This window comes from Megachile rotundata, chromosome 6 (assembly GCF_050947335.1).
Source record: "Megachile rotundata isolate GNS110a chromosome 6, iyMegRotu1, whole genome shotgun sequence".
In the NCBI taxonomy this organism is placed as follows: Eukaryota; Metazoa; Arthropoda; class Insecta; order Hymenoptera; family Megachilidae; genus Megachile; species Megachile rotundata.
Genome location: NC_134988.1, coordinates 2484560 through 2500494, shown reverse-complemented (window position 1 = coordinate 2500494; position 15935 = coordinate 2484560). Strand labels below are relative to the sequence as shown.

At 43.6% G+C, this 15935-nt stretch overlaps 3 protein-coding genes across 3 annotated transcripts; 2 read left to right on the top strand and 1 right to left on the bottom strand.

The window, feature by feature from the left end:
- Positions 1–1582: 1582 nt before the first annotated feature.
- Positions 1583–3514, bottom strand: LOC105664169 (uncharacterized). The gene has a single exon (XM_012297569.1). The coding sequence runs from the start codon at positions 3512–3514 to the stop codon at positions 1583–1585; it is 1932 nt and encodes a 643-aa protein (XP_012152959.1).
- Positions 3515–5021: 1507 nt separating this feature from the next.
- LOC105664168 (uncharacterized) lies at positions 5022–7639 on the top strand. Its single transcript, XM_076532296.1, has 2 exons — positions 5022–5111; positions 5980–7639. Exon 2 carries the CDS (start codon positions 6077–6079, stop codon positions 7637–7639), a length of 1563 nt encoding a protein of 520 aa, XP_076388411.1. The 5' UTR covers positions 5022–5111; positions 5980–6076.
- A 2913-nt stretch (positions 7640–10552) lies between these two features.
- Positions 10553–13200, top strand: LOC105664166 (uncharacterized). Its single transcript, XM_012297566.2, has 4 exons — positions 10553–10856; positions 10941–11909; positions 12035–12503; positions 13002–13200. Exons 1-4 carry the CDS (start codon positions 10553–10555, stop codon positions 13198–13200), a joined length of 1941 nt encoding a protein of 646 aa, XP_012152956.2.
- Positions 13201–15935: the final 2735 nt, after the last annotated feature.

Sequence of the window (15935 nt, the reverse complement as noted above, 5' to 3'; positions counted from 1 at the left end):
ATCAATATACGGCAAGAGATTTTTAATGCAGCTCGATTTTGCAACAGGAGACCCGGACTGTAACAATTTGATCTCTTCAGGAAAGACTTCGTGTTGGGTTTCTTTAACCCAATGAAGACGCGCGTTGTGGATTTCACCGACACTTAACCTGGGAGCTACAGGAGCGCGCGAAGATTTTGAACGAAATTGTGATATCGCTCTAAAGCACCATGCGGTGATTCGGCACAATTTTGTGAGAGACGAATAGCGCGTAATTAGACTAGTAGACGGTTCCTGATTCGCGAGTACCGACGTAACGATTTGTTTCCCCGATCGTACCTCTTCATTAATCCGATCGTCGGGTTCGAGAATTTCCGTCGGCCACGCGGGAGACGGACGCTTGAGCCACTCGGGACCTGGCCACCACAGGTCGGAATGAAGCAATTGGTCGGGAGTGGTGCCGCGTGACGCTGTCTGCCGGATTTTCGCTTCCTGGGACATGATGCCACGACGCGTCCGGAATTAAAGTTTGAATTTCGGCAACGCGGTTCTGTACGTATTCTTTCCAACGCGATGGATGACTACGAATCCAAGCGAGGGTAACCGTGGAATCTGTCCATAAGTGCACAGGAACATGTTGGAGTTTTAAAACGGTACGTACACGTTTAATGTGACGAGCGAGCAATACGGCAGAGGTTAACTCGAGTCGCGGAATAGTGACGCGTTTGATCGGTGCTACTTTTGTTTTTGCAACTAATAACGAAATCCGTACCTCATTTTCGCTAGTGACCGTACGTAAATAGATCGCGACTTCCATGGCCAACGACGACGCATCCGAAAACCCGTGAAGCTCAACGGTTAGTAGTGAAGGTGAGAATCCGCTCCACCGTGGGATTGATATTGAACGTAAATCACTGAGACTAATACAAAAATTTTTCCATTGCTTAGCAAGTTCTGAAGGAAGGCGATCATCCCACCCTATTTTCATGGTCCACAACTCCTGCATCATGATCTTGCCCCTTACGATTATTGGTGCTATCAAACCAAGAAGATCAAACAGTTGCGAGCTTGTCGATAACACGCTACGCTTCGAAACAGGATGAGAACCGTCGTAACAAAAGGTAAATAGAAATGCATCGTTGTTTACATTCCACGCAAGGCCTAACGCTCGATGCGAAGTGTCGATGTTTATGTCGCGCTTGCCATTCGAACGGAAAAGTTCGACAGATAGTTTTAAGAGATCGTCACAGCTAACTATCCATTTGTGAAGGTGGAAACAACCCTTGCTAAGGAGTTCGTTAAGTTGACGAATTTTCTCTTGCCCTTCCGTAACGCTGTGAGCTCCTGATAATATGTCGTCAACGTAAGTTTCTTCTAATAAAATCGAACTCGCGAGAAGTAGAACTTTTCCGTTGTCTTCCACGAGTTGACGCAAGCATCTAAGAGCTAGGAACGGGGCGCACGCGAGTCCGTAAGTTACTGTTGTTAACGCGTAGTTGCACGGGAGCTGACGTGTCGTGTCGCCAAAGAATGCACTGCATTCGTCTTCATGCACCCGTATTTGACGATACATTTTCTCTATGTCGGCAGAAAATGCGTAGGCCTATTGACGCCATCTTAACAAAACGTCTGCTAAATCATTTTGAATTTTTGGACCTGTGTGCAGGCAGTCGTTTAGCGACACGCCGGTCGAAGTAGGATGCGACCCATTGAAGACAACGCGAATTTTTGTAGTCGTACTAGATTCACGCAAAACGCAGTGTTGAGGCAAAAATACTGAGAGAGAAGATTGATTATTAGTTGACGTAACGCGACGCATGTGCTCGAGCTTTTCATATTCGTTGAGAAAAAGAGAATACGCTTGACGCAGTGCAGTGTTTGCGGCGAGCCGTTCTTCGGTTTTACGGAGTAGGAAATACGCAGAATTTCGAGAGTTACCGAGAGTGTTTACATCGCAAGCAAAAGGTAAACGAACTACGAATCGTCCGGTGTTGTCGCGAGTATGCGTGGCTACGAAATGATTCTCGCACTCTAAATTTTTTTCGGAAATGTGTAGCTTACAATCCGCATATTCTTCTTGTTGCCAGAAGAGCTGCATAAGGTCGACTAACTCACGATCCACGCAGCATTGTAGGCTCGTTGTTTTAGCGGACTGGAAGTCACTGTCGTTGGACGGAGTTGGACCTGTGACGATCCAGCCTAGCTGTGTGCGTTGCGCAATGGGCGTGAATGGCGGCCCCCGGATGACCTCGGAGAGAAGGATTTGGCTATATATTTCCACTCCTATTACCAGATCGACTTGGAGGGGTACGGAGAAGTCGGGATCCGCCAATGTCAGCCCTTGCAAGTGAGGCAGGTCCACAATGTTGCATGTTTGATTTGGAACGTAGGTAGTTAGTTTCGGTAATATAAACGCTCTTACCTTGCAGCTAAAGGCAGAGTTTGTAAGCGACGTGATGTTGATTGTTGTGTAGCCTCGCGTTACGACAGTTGTGCCAGCTCCGATGCCGCGAACTGGAACAGTGGCGTGGCGACGTGGAAGCTGCAGGCGCTGAACGAGGCTTTCAGTCACGAAGGACACCTCGGAGCCTTGATCTAGGAGGACCCGGATGACGCTGGATTCACCGCAGAATGAAGACGCCTTGACGAGCGCGGTGGCCAGCAGAATTCGGACGTTTTGCCCTCGAGGAGTGCCATTCTTCGCAACGTGGAGGACGGTTGCTGGTTCCGAAGATTGTGCTTGGGTAGGCGTCTTTCCATTACTTGAAACCGTTGGCGACGAGGTGGTAGCGTTCGGAGTATCGTGTAGCGACGTATGATGGCGAGCTCTGCAAACGTTGCAACGACCTTTTGAGCGACAAGCTTTTCTTGGATGGTTACCTAGGCAATTGAAGCACAGCAGAAGTTGAGTGACGAAGGCCTTGCGCTGCTCTGCTGATTTTGCGAGGTAGCTCGGACATGATGCTAATGCGTGCGACGATTTGCAGGCCGGACATGGGTTTCCAGAAACCGTGACCTGATGCGCTTGAGGCTTGAAGAGTCGCGGTTTGGCCGGCGCTTGCACCACGTAGGCTCGTTCCATCGATTCCAGTGCACGAATATGCCGCACCAGGAATTCATTTAGCTGAGCAATAGTCGGCAGGTCAGTCGAGTTGCAGATGTGCAATTCCCACTCACGTAAGGTGTCGGAGTCGAATTTACGAGACACCCAATAGACAATAAAAGGAACCCAGTTACTTGTGTCGCATTTTAAACCCTTGAGTGCGCCAAGGACTTCTGTTGTTGTGCCGTGTAACCGTTTTAGCTCGGCGGTAGATTCGCGCGACGACCTTTTGAGCGAAAACAACAATTCTAATTGTGCGTCGACAAGGACGCGGCGGTTTTCATAACGGTCTGAAATGAGTTGCCACGCAAGTTTAAAATTGTCTCCGGTAACGACTAAATTATTTATTAGTTGAGTGGCTTCACCGGTAACACTTAGTTTCAAATAATGAAACTTTTCAACTTCTGGTATTGTAGCGTTGTTAACTACCATAGACTCAAAAAGATCACGAAATGGAGTCCACTCCTTGGTAATTCCAGAGAATTTAGGTAGCGATAATTGAGGTAAAAAACGCGTTTGTTGTTAGTATTGTCATTAGGTGCTAATTTCGATTTAACTTCGAATTTTGCCAAATACTCACGCAGAGTCGCCTGATTGTTGATCACCATTTCCTCGCATTGCGAAAGAAGATCTTCGGAAAAGTACGATGAGGTTTTTACGGCTTCCGTTTTTAGGTCGGTGATTTTTGAATGATTAATTTGAAACAAGTTCCAGTTATTTTGTAGAGCTGCTAAGCGGGATTTGACGTACTTCTCAGTGATGTTGGCTTCTCCTTTCTTTTTTAAGTTGACGATTGTACGACTTATCGATGAGAAAAGCTCGATTTGGCGATCTATCAGGCTGTTAATCGTCGACATTTTGAACTGGTAACGGTTTTATGTTTTACGCACCAATAGAGTTGTTCGGTTGAAAGGTCACTGTTCACAGAGGTCGAGCACGCTCAAGTTTTAAACTGCAACCGTTAACGCAACGCGGTGTACCGGTAACGAAACACTTTCACTAAGAATTTTCTTTCACTTCCTTCGTAGACAGAAGAGAGACGCGGTTTATCCGGCTCGAAGGACCAAAAAATGTTTCGGCAAGAAGTGAAAGAATTTACGCAACGATGAGGAAAAGTGTTCGAGAGAAACAAACAGCACACGTTTCGATTTACAGTTTAATGGACAACAATAATTACGACGAACAAGGAACTTCACGGTTTAAACAAATTACAATTGTACGAACGCTAAATTAACAAAACAATAAAGAATACAGAAAAATACTTATTTAAACGTTTACGCTCGCTCTTTGTCTTGTCGCACTTAACGAGAATGGTTTTCTGCCTAGCGCGACCCGTTATCCGCGGTTTTGTCCTACGTCCAGGTGACGTAGGGCCCTACGTCACCTGGGAGGGGGATCGTTGGTATATGGTAAGGAAGTTGCCTACCTTTACGCGGGTAGGCCGTAACAAGGCAGTTAAAGAGGAGACGGTGTTGTTTGGAAGGCGATAGAAAGGAAAGGAGAGAAGAGGAGGAAAATGAGGTTTTGAGGAGTTTGAGGAAGGACTGGGCGCTGGAGTTTCTAGCGGAGGAGAAAGAAGTAGTACTAGCAGTGGCGGTAAAGGAGAGGAAAAAGCTAGAGAAGGAGGAAGAAAGAGAAGAAGAGAAAGAAGGAGAGAGAATGGAGACGGAGGAATGTAAGAAAAGGATGAGAGAAGCGGAAACGGAAGAAGAACAGCACGAGGATGAGAGGAAGAGAAGAGGGGCAGAAAGGGTAGGAAAGGTTAGGATAGTGGAAAATAGGGAACTGACCAACCAGGAGCGAGAACGACTGGTGATTGGAGAGGGTACCACGGTTAAGTTGGTAAGCGTGGAAGCGCCAACGCTGGTGGCGCTGAACGGTAAGAAGCGGGAGCGTGGGGAACTGCGCGACGACGCCACAGAAATCGGCCATTGTGATACAGAGTGCGTTGTAGAAAGGTCGATCGAAACAAAGGAAGGCGAAACAGTGAAAGACGTTTATACGAAGGAAGTGCGAGAGGACGCTTTAGGTAGTACAGTATTGATTCGTAATAAGCAACTCGCTCGGGTTTGGCGAGTTGCTTGTTACGAATCAGGTATATTTTCGGCTTGTCTTTGTTCCCGAGCGCGACGACGGTAGCGGTAAACTATAAAGTAATCGGTCGAGCAGCGATGTTATTCTTTAGACAAGGACAGAACATAGCATGCTTTTTCTTTTTAATAGTAGTAAATTTTCGTGAATGGAATGATATACCAGATTCGTAACAAGCAACTGCCCAAACACGAGCCAGTGGCTTATTACGAATCGATGTAGAATTAGATGAATGAACGACAGAATCGCTATGCATCAGAGTGAGAAAAGAATATATATGTTCTGTCCTCTTTCCATTAAACTGTTCGGTCATCCGTGAAAATTTATGACTTCTTCGGTTTCACGGACCTCTCACTCTTTCTCAGATCTCTCACTCGGCGGTCGACTTCAAACAAAGAAGAGGGGATAGAAATTTGCTTGTTACGAATCACAAAACTGTTGCTTGTTACGAATCAATACTGTATAAATAGTTATAAGAGGGATAGTAAAGACAATGTTAGTAGTATAGAAAATAAGAAACAAGTAGATAATAGTAATAGGATAATAGAGGACAAAAGGGATGGGGAAGAACACATGGCAAACACAAAGACGGCGGGTAAAGAAGAGATTAATAGGAGAATAGTAAATGGTAGGGAGTGGAAGTTAGAGTTATATGGAGACGAAGTAAAATGGGACGAATACGTGGTATGCGTTGCGTTAAAAAATAAGATAAGTAGATCCAAAAGAAACAATCTTATAAAGATTTATAGATTGGTTCAAGGGGCTGGGGTTAAAATACACACTATCAGGATGGTTGGTTGTAACAGGGCAGAAATATCTACGAAGAAGAGGGAGGAGGCAAACGGCTTGTTGAAGAAGTATAGCAAGAAAGAAGGACCGGTGACGACTTTTTTGCCGAGAAGAATGGCGTACCGAAGGGGTATAATATACGAGTGGGAAGACTCGGTCGAGGAGCTACAGGAGGAGGCGATGCCGGGACAGGGAGTTTTCACGTTAGAAAGGATGAAGAAAAGGAGAGTGGTGGATGGAAAGGTGACATATCAGGTGATGAAAACAATAATGATCACTTTTAAAGGTAGCATATTGCCGACAAGACTATTGATAGGACAGGGACACATAGACATAAAAATTGAACCATATGTGGAACCGGTTAAACAATGCTATAAGTGCCTTAAATTCGGACATTACCAGGCGGCATGTAGGGAGGAAGATAATAGGTGTGCGATATATGGGGACAAGTATCATAGGGCGTGTGATAAAAAACTAAAGTGTGTTAACTGTGGAGGGGATCACGGTTCGCTTGCCAGGATGTGCTGGGTGTGGCAGCGCGAAGCTGCTATAAGGAAGGTAATAGCGTCCAAGAATGTCGAATTTGAGACTGCAAGGGGAATAGTGGCGAGATCAGCGGGAGAGAGAGAGACGGATATAGTGGGAGGAGTAGAAGAAGTGGCTGGAAGTAGCGGAGATTTTCCAGCACTGATTGTGAAGGAAAAGAGGGAGTTCTGGGAGAAAAAAGAAGTTCCGATCCAGAGAGAGTTAGAATTGATGAGAAGATTAAGATATGGGAACGGGAGAGAAAACGAAAGATTTAGGGGCCAGAGAGGGCAAGGGGCATCGTTTAGTGAAGTAGCGAGAAGGGGACTAAACGAGCAGGAAGGAGAAGGAGGGAAAGAAAGAAGAGGAAATGAAGAGGAAGGATCAGGAGGAGAAGCACAGGCAGGAGAGAAGGATGGTGAAGGAGATTGGAGACTGGTGAAGAGGGGAGAAAAACCCCCACCCCCGTGTTTCAAAGAGAAAATTGACAAAGTCTTGTCAAAAAACAGGTATTTATGCCTGGAATGTAAAGAAAAGACAGAGAAAGCGAAGAAGGAAGGGGAAGGGGGAATACAAATTCTGAAAAGAATACCGCTCCCTCATCTGTTGGCGGGGGAGGAACCCGAAGGTGAATGCGAATATGAAAAACTGAATTTTGCACTGAATAAGAACGAGATGGAAAAGGAGAGGCGGAGGATAAGGAGGGAGAAGGAGATGAATAGGGAGTGGTTAGCAGAGCTTGAGAAGAGGAAAGAGGATGAAATCTTGGAGGAGGTTATAAAGATGTTAAACGAGAAGAACTTGGGAGGAAAATTCCATGAAATAATTAGGACAAGGAAATACAGAGCAAAGAGGACAGTGATGTTTGATCCGAATGAGGATTGGGATGCAGTAACTACCCCCCCTTTTGAGATGTATGTGGATTCAAGAACGAGGGAAAAAATGGAAAGAAAGGCGGAAAAAGAGAGGGAGAAGTTAAGAGAGAAGAGAGAGATAGAGGAAAAGGTAGAAAGAATGAGGGAAGAGGATATAGAAAGGAGGAATAGAATACGGGAGAGAAGAAGAGAGGAAGAACAAGAGAGAGAAAGAGAAAGGAGGAGGGTGGAAGAAGGTGCAGATAATGGAAGGAAGGAAGAAGACGAAGAGAGATGAAGGTGTTGAACAGGAGAAGAAGAGAGAAGAGGAGGAGAAATGGTAGAAGCGTTGGAAGAAGTGAGGAGTTGTGAAAATGGAGGAAATATGAGAGTGGGGAGGTCAGAAATTGTGATAAGGAAGGAAGTGAAAGTAAGAGTGATTTGCAAAGAAGGGAATAAAAAAGACAATAGAGTAAGGGCGAGCGTAAGATACGGAAACGATATAAAGCTTAAAAACTATAAGACGATGCGAAATTTAGGTTTAAGTTTTTTTACTTTAGTATGTAAGTTTAGTTGTAAGGATAGGATTAGGATTGTGACCAAAGAAAAGAGATTTATGAGAATTAGTTTTAAGTACAAGCGTGAAGTATATGAGAACGTTAGGGATAGAGTTAAGGAAAATAGGATGTAAGGAAATATGTTGAGTAAGAGACAAACTCTTTATAGGGTGCATTATAAAATACAAATATTAGTTCCTAAGTATGAAATATGAAAAGTTTATGCGGAGATTAGGAAAGGGAAGTGGGTTTTTTGTTTTCTTCCACTGTAGTAAGGAATCAAGAGGAATAGCGTATGCTTATGTTCAGTTTTAGTTCTTTTTTATTAATTTTGTTTTGTGTTATGATTGTCGATAGGAACAAAGACAGTTTCAGTTTAAGTTTTTCTTTAATTTTCTTTTGTTTTATGTTGTTTCTTTTTTATGATTGGGAAAGGAGAAATGGTGTCTGTGGGGAATTGAGTGGGAAGTGGAGAATGAATAGTATTACGTTGAAGGGGGAAAAATGAAGTGTGGCGTATGGAATGCGAGAAGTGTCAGAAATAAGAGGGAGGAAGTTAGAAGGTTGACAGAAGGTTTGGATGTGCTAGCGATAGTAGAAACCTGGTTGAGGCCGGAGGAGATGTTTAGAATACCAGGATGGCATGTAATCAGGAAGGATAGTGAGACGGAGAATAGAAGTGGGGGTATGTGCGTGATGGTTAGGGAAAATATTAAGGTGTTAAACACAGGAGTGTACCTTAGAAATAATAGTAAGTGGAAAAACATGTGTGTAGAAATAAAAACGATGAGAGGGAAATTAGAAATAGTACTGGTGTATAGGAGACCGGGAACGGGGTTAAGTAAGGAGGAATGTAGGAGACTTTTTAGGAATGCGAGGGCAGGAAATAAGAGGATTTTTATAGGAGATTTTAATGCAAAGAGTAGGAGTTGGAATTGTGAGAGTAGCGATGTTGCGGGGGAGGTCCTGGAAGAGGTGTTGGACGAGGAAAACATGGTGGTGGTGAATTTTGGAACACTGTCCAGAATAGGAAGGCCGGACCAGGTAGCGTCCAATATAGATCTCGTCATTACCACGGCAGAGGAAGCATTGAATGTCAGGATAAGAGAGACAGGGGAGACCGGGGGATCGGATCATCAGGTGATTGAATTTGGGTGGGAAGATGAAGCGCGAACGATAGGAGAAAGGAGGGGGGGGGGGGGGGGGGAAGATACAAGAAGGAAAAATTGGATAAGGTAGAATTTTTAAAATGTATGATTAGGAGTGAAGATGAGGTAAAGGAGATAGTCAGAGGGGAAAAATGGTGGAGGATAAGTGTAGAGACATAATGAATTTGATGAAGAGAGGAATTGAGGAAAATTATTGTAGCGGCTGGCTTCGTGATTTTCAAGCGATCATTGTAAGTGCAAAAGGCCAGCACGGTTTACGACGTATACGGTCAAAACGGCTATTTTTGAGGATACCGTTAGATTTTCTCGAGGCATGTTTTGTAGTTTTTCGTCAATGGTCTCAATAGCTACGTACGGCATCATAAACCGGGGATTTCCGAAGGGACCACGGTTCCGGGCCTGGCGGTCCCTGACCGTGCAGGGGAGCGGTAAGTGGTCACCGGGAAATCCCGCTGCATTGCCAAATTTGTCGTTTGGAAGACACCCCCACCAAGGGATGTAAGAGGTGTCGAGAAAACGCATCAAGGGTGCAGAGAGCAGTTCTTAACAAACCTTCGCGCTTAGCACCTCATCCTTTAAAATAAAGATTCGCTCCGTCTTGATCAGTAAAGACTTAGACATTTTTTATTCACCCACCAACTTCTAAATTATAAAGGAGGGAACAGGGGGAGAGAACGGGAAAACAGGGGAAATGTAAATGGGAATGTAAGTAGGAATAGGGATAGGAATGGAGGGGAGAGAAGGAAAGAGAAAAGACAGCCGTGGTTGGATGAGGAGTGTGAGGAACTGAAGGAGGAAAGAAGGAAAGCGGTGAAGGAAATGGGGAAGAGGCCAACGGAAGAGAATTGGAATAAACTCAAAGAAGCAAGAAAAAAGATGGAGGAAGCGGTTAAAAGAAAGAAGAAGAAGGCATGGGAGGATTTTGCCAAAAGTATAAAATACAAAGGCAATGTAGGAGAAATGTGGAAGAAGGTTAGGAGCTTGGCGAAAGGAGTGGCGGCAGAAGATCAAAGAAATATCGGAATATGGGAAATCCAGAAGCTGGAGGAGGAGGAGGTAAGGAAATTAGAAGAATCAGAATATTGTTGTAGATGCGAAGAAGGGGAGAGAGAGGAGGAGGATGCGGAAAGAGAAGAGGAGGGGACTATGGAGGCTGAAAGGAATGATGGAGAAGAAACTGCAGGAATAGAGGAGGAGGAAGAGGAGTGGATTGTAAGAGATTTCGAGATGGAAGAATTGGAGGAGGCGTTATCCAGAGTTAAGGGCAAGGCAGCGCCGGGAGAGGATGGTATTGGGTATGATATTATAAAACTATGGACTATGGGATGGAAGGAAGCGATGCTGGAGCTGTATAATGAGATATGAAGAAAAGGAAGTATACCGGGGATATGGAAAAAAGCCATAGTGAAGTTCATTCCGAAACCACAAAAAAGAGCTTTAAGACCAATTTCATTAATGAATTGTCTAGGGAAGCTGCTAGAAAGGATGGTGAACGAGAGAATGAGAATTTGGGCGGAAGAGGAGGACAAAATGGATAGAAATCAGAACGGGTTCAGAAAGGGAAGATTAACGATGGATAATATTGGAATACTAATTAACAATATTAAGGAGAGCTGGGGGAAGGGGAAGATAGTGATGGTTGCGTTCGTTGATGTAAAATCAGCGTATGACAATGTGAATCATGAAGAAATAATTAGGAGATTGAGAGAGATGGGTTGTCCGAGGAGACTGGGAAAGTATATAGATGCTTGGTTGAGGGAAAGGAAGGTGGAAATTAGAAATGTAGACGGTAGGGCTATCCTGATGAGATTGTTGAAGGGATTACCGTAGGGGTCAGTCCTTAGCCCGTTGTTGTATAATTTGTATACGACAGGGATAGTGGAAGGGATGAGAGAAATGGAGGTTCGCATATTACAGTATGCGGATGACATAGTTATATATGTAGAGATACAAGATAGAAGGGAAGGCAAGAGGAAAATAGAGATGGCAATGAGTAAGTTAAAAGGAAATTTGGAAAACTTAGGGTTGGGTATTGCAACAGAGAAGACACAAATTGTAACATACGTGGGCAAGAGAAAGAGAGGTAGGGGTGGGAATGAAGAGTTTAACATCGAGGGAGAGAGAATTAAGGGAGTGGGAGCGGCGAAATTTCTGGGGATGTGGCTGGATGAGGCACTAGACTTTAGGAGGCATACAGAGTACGTAGTATCAAAATTGAAGAAAAGAATGAACATTCTAAAATGCATTGGGGGCATTAGGAAGGGAACGGAGCCGGAAACGATTATTAAGATATTCAAAGCGTTGATTAGGTCGGTAGTCGAATATGGGGGGCAGTTCTGTATTAAGGATAAGAGGAATAGGGAGAAGGTACAAAAGATACACAATGCGGGTATTAGAATAGCGATGGGATATAGACTGTCGATACCGATTAACGTTATGGAAACAGAAGCGGGAATAATGGACCTGGAGACGAGGTTAGAGACACTGGTGGAAGGATATGTAGCAGGGAAGTTTTGGATGAGGGATAATGAGGTGATAGAGGCGATAGAGAATAGAATAAAGTATGGGGTTCCGGAGGAAATAGAGGAGGGAAGGGATATGGTGGTGGATGCATGGAGAAGATTGGAAGAGAGGAGGGTAGGAATGTATAGGAGAAACAAGGAGGAGTACGCTGGTAGGTGGAGAAATTATAGGATGGAGAAATGTATAGAATTGGAACTGGGCAAGGGGTATGCAAATTCAGGAATGAAGGAAGAGGCACTGGTAGGGGAGTTAAAGCTGAAGCTGTTCGCAGAGACGGAAGGGGTGATAGAAATATATACAGATGGATCTAAGATAGAGGGTAGAAGGAATGGGGGGGGGGGGGGGGTGCGATTGTTATGAGGAGAGAAGACGGGGGATGGGAAGAGGAGATGTTTACAGCGCCGAGAGAGTGCTCTGTATACATGATTGAGATGATTGCAATAGGAAGAGCGATAGAAGTTGCGAATAGAAAGTATGGAGAAAAGAAGGTGCTGATATTGTCAGACTCAATGAGTGCAGTAGGAAAATTGGCTGTGGATAGGAGAGGATATGATGAGGGAGATATGATAGGCGGAATAAGGAATAGTATAAAGAAAAGGAATTTCAGGGAAGAGGGAGAGGTGGAGAATGATAGGAAGGTTGCGATAACATGGATTCCGGCACATGTGGGAATTGAAGGGAATGAGAGAGCAGACAGGGCAGCGAAGGAAGCAACGGGGGGCGATGCGGATTTTTGGGGGAAGTATACGTTGAAGGATTATAAGAGAACGATGAGAGAGAGAGGATGGATGAGATCTAGGGAGAAACACCTTAGACAGGGTGAATATAAAGGTAGGAAATATTATGAGGCGGAATGGAATAATGTGGGAAAGGAGTTCCCATGGTTCAAGGGTATAGGGGCAGCTAGAAAGAAGTACTGTATGTAGTATAAATAGGATCAGGGCAAATCACTATAACCTAAAGTGGTCACTCTTTAGGAAATATATGGTGGAAGACCCTTATTGTAATACATGCGATAGAGTAGAGGATTTAGACCACGTTATGTGGGAGTGTGAGAAGTATGAGAGTGAGAGAGGAGGGTTTGTGAGGAGAATGAGAGCGTGTAAAGTGGATGAAGGGAAGGAGTTTTTTCAAACCAAAGAGATGGGAGATTTTAGGGTGATAAGACTGATAGGTGCATTCATAAAAAAATGCGGCCTGAAACTGTGATAATAAAGAATCATAATGAAAGCTTAGGAGGTTTTATAATAGAAAAGAGAAATAGATATGTATATTTTTGTAAGAATTATATACTCGCTAAAAAAGTATTAATAGTGTTTAAGGATATTTGGAAAAGTTATGAGGAAGATAAAAAAGACTGTAGATGTAAGAATAGAGATATATTTATATGTATATTTATATTTATGTACAGGCATATGCCAAGGGTTAAAGAAATAGATATGAGAGTGAGTTGTATGAAGGAGCGAGAGAGTGGGATGAAGAGCGAGGAGGAGTGGGAAAGAGAGTGTGCAATGAAGTTGGCTGTGGGAGAGCTCGGGGCGAGAACAGAGATGGCGCTGATATGTAATAGTATGTGGGGACTGAGGTTCGCGAAGGAGAACCTGGTGTAGGAAATGACGTACGACGACTTTTTTCGCTATTTGCAAGGATTGTACTTTTTATTAAGACGCGCACGTGCTGACTCTTTTTCTTTCGTACAAGAAGTGGAAGAACGACGTTCTTCTTTTTCGCGCCGCGTTCCTTATAAACTAGTCTTACCAACTACTATTTACAACTTAACCTAAGAAATAAAAAGTAACTAAAAATAGGAACTGTCCAGAGGGCGCATGTGACGCTGTCGGTACAGTCGCCACAAGTATGTAATGATATATGTAGGCGCAATGAGCCGTAGTACGGCCAAAGACGCCATCTTCAGTGGAAGAGAATAAAAAACCTTAAACCTTAAACCTTCATTACGACTGAAACTCCATGGCGTCTCCCGCCGTTGGCGTCATACCAACCTGCGAGAAGCATGAGTACAAGCCCTAAGGTTTAGGCTTGCGATACCAGCGCCACACTAGGAACTATGTGTCGTAGTAGTAAGGTTTAAGGTATTTTGGCCACAAACTGGCTCATTACGCCTCTACATCGATCCTACATTACATCAGTCTTCTTGTGGCGCCTCCACTGATCACATTTCACAACTACTCCATTTTCGCTCTCTCTCATCTCCCGAATCTGCACTCGGTCTCTTTCTCGACCCCCCCTCCAATTACTTGTCGACTTCACGTCATACATATATCACATACTATATTATATATCCTCGCTGTATACAATATACGAGGTCTGTCCCAAAAGTATCCGACCTTCCTTCATATTTCTCTGCTGGTGTTATCCTGCGTCATCAGGCTGGTGGCATCCTTCGAAGTAGTCCCCTATTGATTGTAGAATACTCTGCCAACGACCTTTCCACTTATGGAAACAATCGTGGAACTCGTTTTTCGGAATAGCCTTTAGAGCTTTCGTCGTATTAGTTTCGACCGTTTCTTTATCGTCGAATCGGTGTCTTTTGAGTGGCATTTTCAATCTTCGAAACAACCAAAAATCGTAGGAAGCTACATCAGAACTGTACGGAGGCTGATGGAGCTGTATGACTTTGTGCTTCGTCAAATATTGTTGCACAAGATTCGATGCATGCGCTGATGCGTTATCGTGATGAAGAAGCCAATCACCGCTTGACCAAAACTGAGGCCAAAACTAGTTTTCGGTATTGCAAGATCACATTCTAGTTCTCGCACAGTCAATCGACGATTTTTGTTGATCGCAAGTCGCACACGTTCGATATTATTAGGTCTTGTTGTCGTGGAAGGCCGCCCAGAGCGTAGGTTATTATCAACAGATGTGCGGCCATCTTTGAACCGCTTATACCACTCTTTGATTTGTGTGTTCCTCATATACTCATCCCCAAATGCCTTCTTCATCATATCGATGGTTTCCGCACAAATTTTTTCGAGTTTTAAGGAAAATTTGATGCAAATTCGTTGCTCCGATCTTTCCCTCATTTTTCACAACAGCGGAATGTGACGAACGTAAAAAACGCTCCGTAAAGAAATGCACGTTGCACATGAACTAAGGCGTCCCGACGAAAACTGCGATATCGTGGGAGTTCGTAAAGCTTTGCAGTTGATAGTCATACCCGGCAAATGACGCTAAAATTGTCAGGTGCGAAGAAATTAAAGAAGGTCGGATACTTTTGGGACTGACCTCGTATAAACTCCGTACAATATATATAACATATATAAAAAACATAATAAATATATATCTCTACTTCTATAAACTACTCGCAAACCATACATTGCATACCGTCCACAGCATACATTTACATATACTATTTGTCATAACTTCACTCCGCATTTTTTAATGAAGGCACCCATCAGTCTTAAGGGGGGAAATACCTTTAGAATCTTAAAAAATAAAAAATTTTTTTTTTCCATAAAATGTTAGTGTAGGACAGTGATAATGGTCGTGCCGCAAACGTACCGCGAAGTTTCGAGAACGAAAACATAAACCGCCGTCGAACAAATTCGTTGCCGGCGAGCGTGTCGTTCCGGGTATGGGTGCGAGTGCGAGAAAGAGTGTGAGAGAGAGAGAGAGAATGAAAACGCGGCGAACGTTGAGAAACGATCGCGAGGCTTCGAGCAATCGAAGACTCGCGAAACGTTCGAATGCCGAAATTCGGGAATGTTCGATCGACAAGTAAATATAAGGGTGTGTCCGCGGTGCGAGAAGCTAGAAGCTAAGAGAGAACAACGAGTGACGAGCGAGTGTGCGACGATTACGAATACGATCTTTGTTACGGTTACGATTACGGATTACGATTTACGGCTTACGATTTTACGAATTACGGATTTTTGGACTTTTTGTACTTTTGTTGTTTGTGCGTGCGTGCGTGTATATTTTTGTAATTTTTCGTGTACTTTTCACTACTGTTTAATCGTGTACTTCAATAAAGGTTTAGTTCTTGTAAATACTAATCCTACATTAGTGTAACATCTTAAGAATATTGTCTCAAAATTTTAAAGTGAAATACGAAGCCCTTTTGAAGTTATAGCCGATTAGCGCCGCGGGTATACACGCGTTCAGCGCGGAGAACTGAAACTTTAAACGCGTTTTTCTCAAAACTACATTTTTACAATTGGTGTGGCTGATAACTCAAAAACTAGTTTATCAATCGCGCTCAAATTTTTTGCACATATCCATGACAATAGTATCTAACATATGAACCTAAATGTATGAAATAAATTGAACATTAAAGTCCTTTTTATTGTAAAATAGTGCAAAAATTTTCAATAAAATTCAAAGTTTT